The sequence below is a fragment of the Sphaeramia orbicularis genome, chromosome 19 (genome assembly GCF_902148855.1).
Source record: "Sphaeramia orbicularis chromosome 19, fSphaOr1.1, whole genome shotgun sequence".
Lineage (NCBI taxonomy): Eukaryota > Metazoa > Chordata > Actinopteri > Kurtiformes > Apogonidae > Sphaeramia > Sphaeramia orbicularis.
This window is the reverse complement of record NC_043975.1, coordinates 15040011-15055905: the sequence shown is the minus strand read 5'-3', so window position 1 is coordinate 15055905 and position 15895 is coordinate 15040011. Positions and strand designations below refer to the sequence as shown.

The following is a 15895-nucleotide window of genomic DNA, read 5'->3' as shown; positions in this document are numbered from 1 at the left end:
CACAGGTAGTCTCATAATAATTTCCAAAACTATGCAGAATAGAATAGAATAGAATTTTAATTTAATTTTAAGGTAATAGTTTTGCATCTCTCTGGGTAAGCAGCAGTAAAAACATGTACAACACACACACTACTTCTACAAAACATCTAGAGAGAAAACAAGAACTTATAAAGAGGGCACACATATTATAAAAAATATAATGTGAATGATATGAATTATATAACACTAGTGCAATAAGACTGTAATGATATGAATGGTATAATAACAGTGTAGGATTAACGGTAAAATATATGAATATGTTGAAAAATTATTTTAAAATTATATGAAAATTAATATGAATGTAACATTATGTATATATTTTTTCAAGTTCCAATTTTCCTCAGAGAGAAATTGGCTGTTCTTAAATGTTGCAAAACTTTTGATTTGTGTTGTTTTTCTTTTTTTTCTTCCTTTGTCACTTGTGTTTCTTGTTTTCTCCATTGCATTGTAAATGAAGCATCTGCCTTAAAAATACTGAATAAAATAAACCGTTTTAGCATAGATATTGGAAAAAACAAACAGATGAGAAAGCAATTTTAATACCTAGTGTTTTCTATTGCAAACTCTAGTTTTTAGTTTCTATGAATTTCTGATATGTGCTGAGAAATATGTCATAAATCTACACTCAGATGCAGAGTGCTGTTTATATTTTGGCTCACACACTGTATACATACATGTATATATGTACGTATGGTGTAACAGTGGGTAAAAGTAGCTGGTGTGATGTCAGCTGACAGACTCAAGTCATTTCCTCTTATGGTATAGACTCAATACAAGACACACACACGCACACACACATATACACACACGTCCATCTGTCAGTCTGGATACTGGTCCTGTTACCATAGCAGTGATAGTAAATATCACAGTGTCAGGCTTCATCGCTCCTTGATAAACAACTCAACAAACACCTTCACATGAGTGGCAGCGTTAGCTTTTTTAACCTTTCTTAATAGTTTTATCTGAATATTTGATCACTGACAGTGATTATGAAGACTTGTATCCTGCAATTTATAACATTTTTAATAGAAAGTAGTTTTTGTTTTTGTTTTTTACCTTTCCAGTAATTGCATATAGAGTGTTATATTTGGAACAGATGTCCTTACTTCACACATTCTGATCAGTGTTTACCACATGGATGATACCCTACTCTGTCCTGCAAGTGTTTTTTTTTTTTTTTTTTAATTTATACTATTATTGTATAGCTTATATTCTTCAAATTAGGGTTTGTTTGTATTGTATTGACATAGAAAGAGACAGACTTTATGATATGATATTGATTAGACTATTAATTAGTTTCCTGTGATGTTTTAGCCGTTTTATGCTCTTAACATCCTCATATCTGCTTAAAATGATTTATTTTTATGACAAATATCCAAATCGATACCTACATGTGTGTTATTGGTCATCTGGTGTAATCTCCACCCTAAACTGTCTGTTTCTACCTTTTATTAGTTCTATAGCAGTTCTGTAGATTTTGTCTGATACCCTCCACTATCAGTCTGGAATAAAAGTTAAAGTTATCTGGGTTGTTTGGGTTATCTATTTGCAGTGCAGAATGCCAGAGCAGTACATTTGCAAAATTGTGTTGGTAGAGAAGATGTTTACGTAGAACATTGTGCACACGAGGAGGCCTGCCCTGGTATCTAAATACCAAAATGCCCACAAAACAAAGGGTATATTAAAAAGAAATGTGCCTGTCAAAACTTAAAGTTATTCACATTCATCACATACAGCAAAGACATGTAATCCAGAATGTCAAACAGCAGCACAAGTCTTTGATCTTGAAGTTATCAACACTACAAAATACTTCAAATAACCTTCAAAATAAAAGTACAATGAGCTGGTTCATGAATAAAATTATATATTGAGTGTATCTCAAACAAAAGTTATTTAAAAGCAGTGTTGAAGGATGCACACAGATCTTTTGTGTTAAAGTAGCCTCAAGTACTAAAATTATAAAGAAAAAGCACAAGGAAAAGTAAAAGTGCGAATAAAAGAATTTAATCTTAACTGGCATTCTGCAACTCATCGGTTCATATGTTTTTAACATGTCCTCACCATTTCAGTTTCAATCTGAGACTATGGTCACTCAGAATATTTTGAAAATGAATCCCAAGATGTTGATTCTAGACAGCTGAGCTTTGAGTTCTTGACTTCTTTCAGCTTTGCACCACTTTGAACTGCAACAAAGTGATGGAAAGTGATACTTTCAGGTGTTGAAACATATGTAAATTTTGATCACTTAGTATTTATTGAACTAAATGATACGTTGCCAATGGCTGTATCTTGACATGCTGTAGAAATTCTGGTTTAACCCATGTTATGGAAATTGTTGCTCTGCTACTGGTGAATAATGAAACAGAGACTTCTGCCAGCCGACAAGATTACATTTCTTTGCAAAGAAAGGTCAGTTCTGAACATGAGCGGCAATTGCAAAGAAAAGACAAAGAGAAAATTTACACACACAGTAGGAGGGTTTGGGTAAAGGTAGCAGGCAGTGAGTGGGGGATATTCGGGAAAGTGAGCATGCAATGTGTGTGTGTGTGTGTGTGTGGGGTATTCAGGAAAGGATATGGAACAGAGAAGGGAATTAGATAAAGAAGTTAAAATTCCATTACACCCATAAAGACTCAAACATCCACTGGCAGCCAATATAATTTACTGATTTACCGTTGATCCACTAATCCTATCAATACATGTAAATAATTGGTGTAAAATGCAGTTTTTCATCGTTTCATGGTCATCAGATATGACCCATTTGGACGTTCAGAGACTCCGTAGTGAATGTGGAAACACAGTCATCTTCTACAACATTGATTCACCAGTAAAACCCATGGAGTTGGATGAATGATAGTGGAGGGAGGCATGTAGTTTATGTTCAGTTAATAATATATTTTACTGATAAAGTCACCTTTTCTTCCGTTTTCTCAGTTTGATATAATAACCCTCAAATTTAATTTGAACTTTTATGAACATTTACATAATCAGCAAATTAAATATTGAAAAATACCCGATTTTCACTGAAAAAACTCAAAGTACATAGAATAATATTACAATAAATGGTGAAAAAAAATCACTTAGGAAAGGTTAAATAAAGAGAAAACTATATTTGGGAACTGTGATCAAAGTAGCACGGGGTCTTTATGGGACTGATTCAGGTAAAATTTTGGTAAAATCAAGTATTTTTCACTTGTAGCAAAATCATTCTTGGCCAGTGCTTTCAGCGAACCAAACACATCTTGCAAAACTTGCATAATGTTTTACAGTTGCAAAAAAAGCTGATTCTTTCAAAAACAGCCAGAAAACACTGACCCAACCATCACCCTGTACTAACATAGAGAAGCTTGGCAGATTTTGGCTGAAGGACAACGGGTTTAGAGGTTGTGGACATCTGAACACTGCTGTGAGTTGTACACTTAATCTTTCTCTTACTATTACAAACTATTTTTGGAGTGTTTATATGTTAGTTTGTCCCAACAGCGGCTCCAGTTCCTGCAGAAACCTGACTCCAGCTTATTCAGCTCTGATTCTAGGAAATAGCCTGATCCCACACACAAACACACACACACCTTTTGTGGAGGACATGATTGCGTTTTGTTTGGCAGGTGTTAAGGGTTTTGTCCTGTCAGCTGTACAACACATGTGACTGACCCTAAAGGTGACAAAATGACAATATTATTTTAAATATGGCTCCAATAAAGGTTGATGATAAAGTAAAGATTGAAGTGCTCTATTAATTTTTAACCAATATCTCACCGACCATTCTGCTGACAAAGATACTCACTGTGTCAATGTTTTCTCTGATTAAAAAAAAAACAAAACCAACAATTGACCCATGAGCTGTTTAGTTTTCAGTTTCCATTCCTGATTTTTAATGATAATTTTAATTATAAAAAAACTGGAAATGTAAAAAGTATACTTTACTGAGGTGGTAAAGTGTCTAAATGCCAGATTTGTAATTACAGAGTCGTACATTCATAGTACAAACACAAGATCCTCACATTAAAGTCTGACTGCTGCTATTAAATATTAGTTTATCTCCACGTGTCCAGTTTTATTGACATAACATCATTTGCATTTCCTTTTATATGAAGCCAGAATATAGAGAAAGGTGACAAACACCTGAGATACTGTTAATGTGATGCCCCTTCAGAGGAACCTGCTCTCTGGTGTTATTATTAGCTGTACTTACATAAGCTGCTCTGAGCATTCAGTTACAGATGTAAACTATGCATAAACAAACACAGCCACCTCGACTGGAACTTATGGGAAGAACCGACCATTAATAGGACTAAATAACATAATACCTGTGTTTGCAAGAATGTATTTTATGCTAATTGTTTAAGAATTACATCAGAAAAAGTTAATTAAAATGGAAAAAACTCAGTTTCACAAAACAAGAACCATAAGCTCAATCAGAAGCATCCACTATTTGTGTATCAGTCAAGTACAGAAATATGTTTTGTGATATCAAAACATTTGACCTTTAAGTGTAATCATTACATCCTTGAGTCAAAATGAACGTCTGTTACAAATTCGGAAAAAAAAAATCCCTCAAGGTGTTCCTGAGATCATAAATCACAAGTATGAAAAACTCAGCCACACTTACAGTGACCTTTGACCTTTGGCCACCAGAGTTACTTTAGTCCAGCCTTGCTTCTGAGTGAACAATACAAGCTTCCAAAATTGTTTCGAGGATGACTAGCAAATAGCAAACATCCGTTCTTGTGCCTGAGGTCCTGTCCAGTGACAGTGGCTGAATGCTGCCTTTCATCATATGTCTCTGCTGAACAATATCTGTATTTGCTGTTTGTACAGTCGCGGAAAAAAGGATTAGACCACCTTTGTTTTCTTCAATTTCTTGTTCATTTAATGCCTGGTACGACTAATGTACAATTGTTTGGACAAATATAATGATAACAACAAAAACAGACCGTAAGAGTTTATTTTAAGAGCTGATATCTCGCCATTTTCCATGATTTTCTTGATAATAACCAAAATCACTTAAAGGCGTGACATTTTGTTTTTTTAAAATGGAATTATGCATTTTAAAACATTTCCCTGCGGTTTACATAAACTGTAAACGCTGGGTGATTAATTCAGCTCCACAGGTTCATCTTCAACCCTATTCTGAGTAATGACACCAGAAAGGTCGTTTGAGCGTTGGCCCTTTAAATGCACATGACCACTTCACGCCCCACCCCCTCCAGGTTGTTGACCATGCTTCTCTGCCCTGTTATGCCACTTATGTTTGTTAATACAACAACAACTGAACATTTTAGGTAATTGGCTCGAAGTTTGGACATATTTGCAGTATGGACTACAACCGCTGCTGCTGACAAACAATTATGTCGTACTTGGAGAAATGTTCATCAGATGTCTTGACCTTATATGTGCAAATGTTGTGATGTAACCAGTTATATACGCAACAAATTAAGAAGGAATTGAAACAGGTTGAGGAAATCCACTTGATTTTTCTCAAAATGAATATAAAGATCAAACTTTTGGAACTATTAGAATCCCCAAATACACAAATAATGTACCTAAGACTAATAAAAGTGGGTTTAGCAAAATATAATCCCTTTAAAGGGTTTTGTTGTGAAGATGCTGATCATTTGTCAGATCAAAGATAGGCAATCAAGGAAAGACAGTGTCGTAAATTGAGTAAATTGTAAAGCCTTTTGAGGCAAATTTGAGAAGAAATGTGAAGGTAAGACCGTGTATACATTATTAAAGATGAAAAAGAATAACCAAAATATATAATTCTGTCTGTGGCTGTGAAGTTTCGTTAGTGATTTTGATGGTTTTGAGATGTGCTTGGGATTCTTAGAAAGGTGAGGCTCTTTATGTCTAGTCGCTGTGGCATGATGGAAAAATACTTGTAGTTATATTTCAAATGACTGTTTGTTCAGCTGAATTTTATTGTGTGACATTTTTACTAGATGTGTTTTCAGGTTTTTTCCCAGAGTTTCTGAGGGTCTCAGGTGCTATTGCTATACTTTGAGTGTTCCTGGGATTTGGAGAACATATCATTTGACTTAAAACTGTGCATTCATTCACATATTTTTAACTTTTGCAGCAAGACACACACTTCATTCGACAAGAAAAACATTATATTTATGATAACAAATCTATAGTTTCCATATGATATTCTCATTGTTATTACCGTATCTGCACACACAAAATTGTTTAAAGCCAAAACAGGAAACTAAAGAAATCCACTGGGGACCAATTCTAACTACTACGTTGCACTCCAGGAAGTCATTTAGTTCATTTTGATGCTTTCCATTTTGATTTGTACATTAATTTGGCTTCAATTGCACCAAAAATGACTTTGGTTTTGTTGTCACATTATAAAACTTTTTACGACCTTTCCAGATAACACTGGGCAGCCTTCTCCTAAGTGCAGATCTGTCCCGTGGAAGTTGTAAGCTCATTTAGAAGATTGCAGGAGGCCTTGATGTAACATTTATTGGCATTTTGGGATATACTAAAAGCAAACAACACTTTTTATGTGTGTGTTTGTTTGTGTGTGTGTGTTGAACCTACTTGGCTTTCAGTTCAGCGTCCTCGTAGCCTTTATTGGAAACGTCTTCCAATCCACCAATCAGATGTTTGAAGGAGCTGCAGAGAAAAGACAACAGCCAATCAGAAGAAGCTATGAAGTACTCGCAGGTCAGTCTGCTGTTTGTAGTTATTCTACTGACCAGCAGAGGGAAGCAGGACGCTTTAAATACACCTGACATTCATATACAGTCACAGTGTTGTGCAAGTATGTGTGTGTGTGTCTTACTCTCGGTCGATGACCAGACAGGTGACGGCGCCGGCTGCGACCACATTGGCTGTTCTGACATCCTCCCTGTGGGTAAAACACATTTTCTGTTTCAGTCATTTAAATAAGGGGAAAATGCAAGAAATTACATGCATTCCGGAACCAATTAGGGTCTAGCATGGAGCTTTAACAGGTGGGAAGTGGAAACTGTCACTGCGCCAACACTGAAAATAAAGTTATGGGAGAGCAGGAAACAGCCAGTGTCAACTTGACATGAACTATATTTACATTTTTACATGTGGTGAGAGGAAATGGAATTTTAACCACTGCAAATTCAGATCCATTTATTATCATCATACACTGTAAAAAGCAGGTAACTGGTGACTGTTGCCATTAATTTTAAGCTTTAGACAAGTTTAGACAAAAGTTCTACCAACTTTTTCAGGAATATTCTAGTTCCTCTAATTACAAAAACCCCTATGAGTGAAATTCTACCATTAACTGATGAAGACATTCTTATTGAATAAACATGTCTTGCTTTAGTGAGATAAAATTTCACCTTTAGGAATTTAAGAAAATGTAGCTTCCTGTTCCTGCTGTGAAAATACTGATGGAAATATTTATGAGGACAAGGATGGAGAGAAGTTCCCTGGACAGACACAAGTTTAGTTGCAAACATAAAACTTTATTTTTTTATTAGATTTGTTGCATTGGGTTTTATGAAGGCATCTTTAAAATGCAATAAAATAAAAGTAAGTTTGTTCAGACAGGAGGAATGTTCTCAAAGATTTAGACGTTGATAATTTTTCTTGTACAGGGCAGTAAAATACTGTAATTTAGACCTTGAAAAAGCTGATTAATGAGCCCAAAAAAAAACCTCATAGGAAATTACCTAGGTTCAACTGGACTGAGCTAAACTGAATAACTGTCAAAATAAAGCATAAACAATTGCTGCCAGGCACAACAAACCCCGCCCCTCATACGTAGTGTAGCTTATTTTGGCATCGATCCAGCTGATATCATCATGTCTATGCATGTGCTGATGTCAGCATATGAATTGCCTCTACATATATGCCAAGTTTGAAGTCAACTGAAACAAAATTTATGTTTTTATAGATATTTAAAATTTCACCCATGGTAAGTAAATGGGAGGAAAAAAATTATTTCAAAAATTCATAAAAATTTTGAACTTTGACCTACTTTTCCCAAATGGTAATCAGATCTATTCTGGGTTACTGGCAATCTATAATCCCAATTTGGTATGAATTCAACCAATAATTTTGCTGCTAGAGTGTTAACAAAGAAAGAAAGAAAGAAAGAAAGAAAGAAAGACAGAAAGAAAGAAACAAACCAACCAAACCAAAAACAATACCCCCAGCCGTCAGTGTTTTTCTTGCACAGTTTCATATTAATGACATAATGCATCTAAACATCTATTATAGGAGCCAAAATTTTTAAATGAAACAGGATTTCAGACACATGCTGCTCATGTAAAGTTGTATTTTATAGGTATTTATCATAGAAATGTCACAATAAAAACAGATAATCCAAATTAAAACTATGGTGAAGTTTCAATAAATTGAATTATGAACAGCAAAGATAAACTGTTAGTTCAAAAGTAGATCCACCACAGCCAGACTGGACAGTAGAACCTCTAAAATCAGAATTAAAGCAAAATGTGAAAGTGATGAGTTCAAGTAGATGACCAGATCATGGCAATGGAATGTGAGACAAAGTGGGACATATGACCAATGATGAGAGGTGGATTAATTTAGAATGAAACCAAACACATACAGCTGGCTATGCAAATCACCCTTAAGGCTTTCGAAGTGTGATGAACTTCTGAGTAAATAGATAAAGTGCAAAAAGGGTACTGAAGTTTTACTGTTTTTATGGTCTTATGTGATGAGGTGTATTCCTATCTAGATGTTTTCATGTGCATTTTCAATTTGTTCTTGATTTAACTCCCAAGAAAATTCCCATTTTGTTATGCTTATGTGGTTAATAGCTCAATATTACAGCCACTTTAAACTCACTTATGCATGATAAGTTGTTTTAACATCTTATTAACCCTAAATGTCACAAACAGCCAGCAGCAACCAAAAGCATCTACTGATATAGAAAGTTCAATAACTTTAGAATAACTAATCCTATCAATATAGTGAAATAATTCAGGTAAATGGCAGATTCTCAGCATTTTATGGTCAATCAACTATGACCCATTTGGATGTTCAGAGGCTCCAATAGTCAACATGGAAACACAGTCATCTTCTGCAACATCGAATCACATATGAAAAACTGCAGTTCAGAAAATAACAGTGGTTGTAAATGCTTGTTTTTAGTCAACGTGCTAAATATTTTGCGCTAAAAGTCACTTTTCTCCAGTTCACCCATTTAACCCTTAATTTACTTGAAGCTTTTATGAACATCTACATAAGTAAATTAAATATATGCTGCTCGCTGAAAAATGCAGAGGATGAAATAAAACGGTGATAAGTAGCTTAGGAAGGATTAGATGTAGAGAACATATCACAAGAATTAAGTCTTTTAAGGTTAAGGTAAAGATGAATTATGCAACATGCCAAGAGAATGAAAGCTATTAAATATTGTTTGAATCACAGCCCTGGTCTTTTCTCTCACTTTCAGTTATAAAAGTCCAGATAGAAGTTAAAATATAACGCTGCTACTATTATGCAGCTGCTGCTTTTGTCCATGAACCAAGTCCTCAAATTCACAGGATGGGAACACACAAAGATTCTGTTTGCTTTTTTAGAATTTGTCGACATTTGATTAACATTTCCACCACTTTTATAATTCTATAATTGTATTGTCATTTTATTTTATTTTATTTTATTTCATTTATTTAGTTTCATTCATTCATTCATTCATTCATTCATTCATTTATTTATTTCTTTATTTATTTTTGCCTAGAAAATCCTCAAATGTATGGTAATTACTTTTAGGTATGTTTTTTCTGTATGTGTGGATTTGTATTTGTATTTTTCTGCCATCATTGAAGTAATGTTATTTTTTTGTTCATTTGCTAAAGAAAAATATAGGAGAAAAAACCAAACATTTCCACCACATTTGGATGGACACATAATTAGTGAGTAGTTGAAATGAAAAGAAAATGCGGGTTATTGTCTCAATATGTGCAATAGATGATAAAAATGCTGCAACATTTCTTATAAATACACACGGTCACCCTACATATTAATGCCTTGGTGTTGAAATTATATAATACAAGGATGTACATCAGCGGAAAATTTCACTTATTTTAAAATTCCAGTGTTGACAGATACGCATGTGTGGATTATGAGATGTTTTCAGGTACTGCAGGGCGGTTTTCACTGTGTGTCAAATATGCAGTGACAATAACGGTATCATATTCTGAATTATTAATATTCATGATAGAAGCTGTTGTTATGGACTAAGGAAAGTGTTAGAAATCATTCTCATCTGTATCCCCTGCCTGTTTTTCTGCCTCCTTTGGTCATTATGAGGATGAAACGTTATATTTTATCCTATGTGGTATCAAAATGTCTTAAATCCTGGTTCAATGCAGTAACGATTAAGCCCTCTGATAACACTGTCACGGTACAGAATACCTGTCATTTACTGTACAGTGGATTTCCTGCACTCACTGATGTCCCTACAGGTTTTCACACTCTTCATGCTTTGACACACATGTTGGTTTGATGCCTTTAGGCTTTTAGCAGCATTTTATGTCCCATGTTTTTACTGTGTGAGCGCCTGTCAATACTCAGTCCATTAAGATGTTAAACATAAATGCTCGTTTTGTCCCTGGTGACTGTTTGACATTTGAGCTGTGAAAATGACATCGCATGTGTTTCCATATACGGCTGAAATATAAACACAATACCATGACCCTAGTGAAGATAAAGCAGGTTCAGAAAGATGAATGAATGAAAAACACAATAGTGCTGATATTAAAACTAGCTGAAACTGTTCTTTTAAAAAGTTTTAGTCCCGAGCAGAGAGACTTTAGTTATGACAAGAGCAGATTGTCTATATATCTCAGTAAACTGTGCAACTTTCCAATGAAGCACAAGCTGCAGTTACACAGCCAATCACAAAATCACAATGATCAAGGATTTTTAGTGCCCCGATCCCCTGAAGGGAGGCAAGGGGTTGTTTTTGGTTCGGTTTGTTTGTTTATTAACACTCTAGCAGCAAACTATTGGTTGAATTCATACCAAATTTGGTTTTTAGATTGCCAGTGACCTAGAATAGATCTTACTACATTTTGGAAGTGGCAGGTCAAAGTTAACATTTGTTATGAATTTTTAACCCCCCCCCCCCCCACACACACACACACATACACACACACATTTACTTATAATGGGTGAAATTTCAAATGTTTGTAGCAGCAAAACTATTGTTTGAATTCATACCAAATTTGGTTTATAGATTGCCAGTGACCCAGAATACATGTGATTACATTTTGGGAAAACTAGGTCAAAGTTCCAATTTTGTATGAATTTTTAAAATCTTTTTTCTCCTCCCATTTACTTAATGGGTGAAATTTCAAATGTCTATAAAAACATGAATTTTGTTTCTATTTACTTCAAACTTGGCACATATATAGAGGCAATTGATATGCGGAAATCAGCACATGCATAGACATGATGATATCAGCTGTATCGATACCAACATAAGCTACAATACATGCATGTGGGAGGGGTTTGTTGTGCCCGGCACCACTTGGTTATGCTTTATTTTGACAGTTTTTCAGTTCAGCTGAGTCCAGTTGAACCTAGGTAATTTCCTACAAGGTTATTTTTGGGGCTCCTTAGTCTGCTTTTTCATGGCCTAAACTACAGTATTTTACTACCCTTTACAAGAAAAATTATCAACCTCTGGGGGAGGGGGGGTTGTGCATGGCACCTCTTGTTTGTAGAGTGACAGGTTGTATCGTTATTAGCACAACTGATGCATTTATCTTAACCTCTTGAGACCCAGCAATGTGTTTTATTCTCCATTGGGGACAAGAGTTTCACAGCGTTACTTCTGCCTTCTGACTATCTGGGCTTTTCAAAAATACACAAACTCAACAACACATACTCAAACAGAGCAAGAACCACGCAAGAATACAACAAGTGACAAAGTAAGAGTAGTTTACTAATAACCCCCACCCACGGCACAATGTGTTGCCCCTCCTGCTCACTGATACCCTGCCTTGTCAAAATTTGTAGAAAACCCAAAAATTTAAATTCAGCCATTAAACTGCGCTACACCTCTCATAGTGGTAAAGAAAATGTGTGTCGAATTTGATAAGAACCAGGCGAATTGATCTCCAATCTTAAACTCAAAAAAATCTAATATACATAATGTGGATCTGAGCAGAAGTTTGATAAAATGTGGATATCTTTCTTAACCTTTTTTGACAATGGTACAACACATGTACAAGGCCCTTGGCAAGTTAAGATGTATGTTTGTATGTATATCTAATATGTAATTTATTTATTTATACAGTGCCATATTGTATGCATACAGATATCTTGTGACAGCAAGGGTCAAGTGGGTATTGTTTGATTTTCTCTCTTTTTTTGTGTGTTTGAATACCTGTGTGTATTATCATTGTTCTGTATTTTGAAAATTTAATAAACATATCTAAACACAAAAGAATCGTAAAAATCTTGAGTGAACAGACGTAAAGACGGATGGAATTCCTACTATACTATATACCTGGGGATATAATGAAAGTACAGTGCAACAAGAAGCAGGAATTGATGAATGATAACATGATGATGTTTCAGATTCAGATTAAAATGATTCCAGTTGGAATCCAGTTTACATTTAGGAGGTAAAGATTACAGATGTTGATTCTCACACAGAGAATGATTGCAAATTAGGTTCTACATTGACATTAACCTGTTAAATGCTTGTTTTGTTTGTCTGTGATGTTCCTACTTACAAATTTCCAGTGTACTTTCCACTACGATAAAAAAAAACAACTTAAGAGGGAGCTACTGGTATTCAGCAAACCAAAGGTGCTCATGGAGAGGGCATGAACAGCTGGAAAAAGACAAAAATCCAGGCACTCGCTTGGTTGGAAAACAAAATGTAAAAAGCCTTTGGTGAGTTTTTTACTCCAGCCCCTATGAACTGATCTGCAGGCCCTTTTAAATTTTATAAATTTTACAACCAAGTGAGTGCCTGGATTTTTGTCTTTTGGTTATAACTACAACATGGTTTCATTCATTCATTCATTCATTCATTTTTTGAACCTGCTTTATCCTCACTAGGGTCACGGGGGTCGTTGGAGCCTATCCCAGCTACTTATGGGCGAAGGTGGAGTATACCCTGGACATGTCACCAGTTCATCGCGGGGCTGACATATAAAGACAAATAATCCCTCTCACATTTACACCTAAGGGCAACTTAGATTAACCCATTAACCTATGAGTGCATGTCTTTGGATGGTGGGAGGAAGAACCCACGCAAACACAGGGAGAATATGGAAACTCCACAAAGAAAGGTCCCGCCCCCATCAACAGGTGTTGGAATCAAACCCAGGACCCTCTTCCTGTGAGGCATGAGTGTTATCCACTGCACCACCGTGTCACCCAACATGGTTATTACTTTGTTAATTACATGGCATTACCTCCATACTTCTAAACTATTACTATGTTATTACCCAGCTGTAATATCAGCACTACAGAGAATATTTCTGGGTCCACCTGCTGTTATGTTTAAGTGCTGTGATAAATCTGGCTCAAACCATTATTATTTTGGAACAGGGATAAAAACCTCTCCGGATTGTTCAGTTTGTTTGTATTTCTTCACGTGAATCATTGACATATTTGGCGGTGCTAAGCACAATACAGCAACCGTGCTGGGAAGAGATGTTTTGGTGGAACATTTGCACATTGGGAAGCGAGTCTCCACAAAAGAAGCAGCCACATAAAAACATGTTTTGTCATAAAAGGCTCACAGGTGGATGTTGTTTTGTGCATCAATGGGGGATCTGAAAACAGTAATGCAGATGGGAGGACAATGGCATCTATATAGACACCCAATGAGAGGATTATTCCAACTGTGAACAATGTTGACGAGTACGGTCTTTAGTCTGCAGGTCAAAAATACTGTAGCTTCTCAGAAAAATGGAAAAAAAACACACCATCCATCTGTCAGTCAAACCTGTAATAAACCAACGCTCTCCTGCTGACCTAATTTCCTGTCAGACTGCTGTGGCGTTCAAGGAGATTCACTTTTATTAAGAGTCTGGCTGAAGCACCCACCTGTGACCTCTGACCCCAAATAGCTCAGCACACACATCAGACATGTCTTTGACCATCTCACAGCACGACTCCACGTCTGTCAGTAGGACATTAATAGGAAATCACTGTATAATCTGTAGCTATTTGAATTTCATAGAGGTAATCCTTGTCCTCACCCATTGTCACCACATTTATGTTACAACATTTACATTTTTCACATTTTCACTGACTTTCACTTACAGTAAACATCAAAATAGAGACTCTTATGGCTCTTACGGCTCCAACATGGTGTAATTCTGTCCTCAAAGGGGTTTCATTTCAGAAGTGATGCATCTTGTTCCAATTTGGTTTATTTCATGCTAAATTTACTTGATTTTTGTGCTCCTACCTTGGAGTGAAATGCAGTAATGGGCCGTTGCTGTTGGCATAAAAATATCATAATCACTGACCTACATTCACATTAAATGACAAATTTTTTTTATATTTGTTCCGTGAAGATATATTAAATTATTCCCAAAAGTCTATTCTCTCTATTTTGTAGCTTTTCTCTTACTTGCACTCCTTCCACTAGTGTATGTGTATGTTAGAGCATTTGTCCAATCATATTTCACCATCATGTGTTGTCGAGTTAAAGAAATCTGCCTTGTGGTCTTCAGAATCAACAGAGCAGCCTCTGGAGGTTCAAATAAATGGAAATGAACCTATTGCTTTCACCGATCAGATTTCATGTTGGCCACATGGGGGCGATCTAGCAGATGTACACTCAAAGTCAATGAAAACTTTGAGACCATATTTTTCGACATAATTTTTATTTTGAAACCCTAAACTGGAATTTTTTCATATGAATCATTTGTTTAGGATATTGGCATACAGAAACAAAAATCTAAAGTTTCAAGAATAATTTCAAAACTAAAAACTTAACAAAAGAAAATGGCATCTGCCAAACACAAAGTCACAACAGTAGCAGGCCTGCTCGGGAGTTATCACTCTCTCTTGCCCTGGACACAGTCTATGGTCAACAGAGCCTGTGGTGTTGTGGCGTTCAACCAGGTTTCTGATTGTGGGTTGGGAACAGCCCATACATAGGCCTGGCTATATCACTGTAGCTCAAACCGGCCTCCACCATACCCAGTGCCCGGAGACGTTGTTCACGTGATAGACGTGGCATGATGCCGTTCACTGGATTAACGATGGTGGCCTTTTTTGGGCCTTTATGTAGGCCTTCAAAACCAATCCTCAAACTGTGCAGTACCCACTGTGTATTGCTCAATGTGTATTTGGTCCACTTTTGCAAAGAGACCAACCCATGTGCAATGAACTGTGACAACATGACAACTCCTCATTATCTCAACTACCTGAGCACTACGTCATCAATAAATCCACAATGAATGATTACAACCCCCCTACAAGTAGAAATATGCGGACATTTATACCTCAAAGTTTCTATTGACTGTCAGCATACAACAATGAAGGCATTTTCATGTTGTTTGATTGGACGGTAAAGCACAAACTAGTCAGAGGAAACTCAACTATAAATGACATATGCAGAGGCTCGTGTACTCTAAAAAAAATAAATTGATTTTGAGCTGTTTTCAATGCACAATGGCCAAAAAAAGATTAGAAATGGATTGGGTCCAGACACTAAAAATGAGCAGTAGTTTTGGTGAGTATAACGCATTTTATGAATATTTCTAAATTTTTGTTATTTTATTCAATAAATATTGATGATTGTGCTTGAGATGATGTATATGATATAGCTGTGGCTGTACACCTGTTGAACTGTATTCATTGGGTTTCTTGTTTTAATAATGGAATTCAATCTCACGGTGACATACCT

At 35.8% G+C, this 15895-nt stretch overlaps 1 protein-coding gene across 1 annotated transcript in view; it reads right to left on the bottom strand.

Moving 5' to 3' along the window:
• The window catches only part of LOC115410805 (cGMP-dependent protein kinase 1-like), a 119544-nt gene that overhangs the window by 15525 nt on the left and 88124 nt on the right, over positions 1 to 15895 (bottom strand). The window contains 2 exon segments of the mRNA XM_030122624.1: positions 6592 to 6666; positions 6836 to 6901. Coding sequence (XP_029978484.1) covers positions 6592 to 6666; positions 6836 to 6901 — 141 coding nt within the window.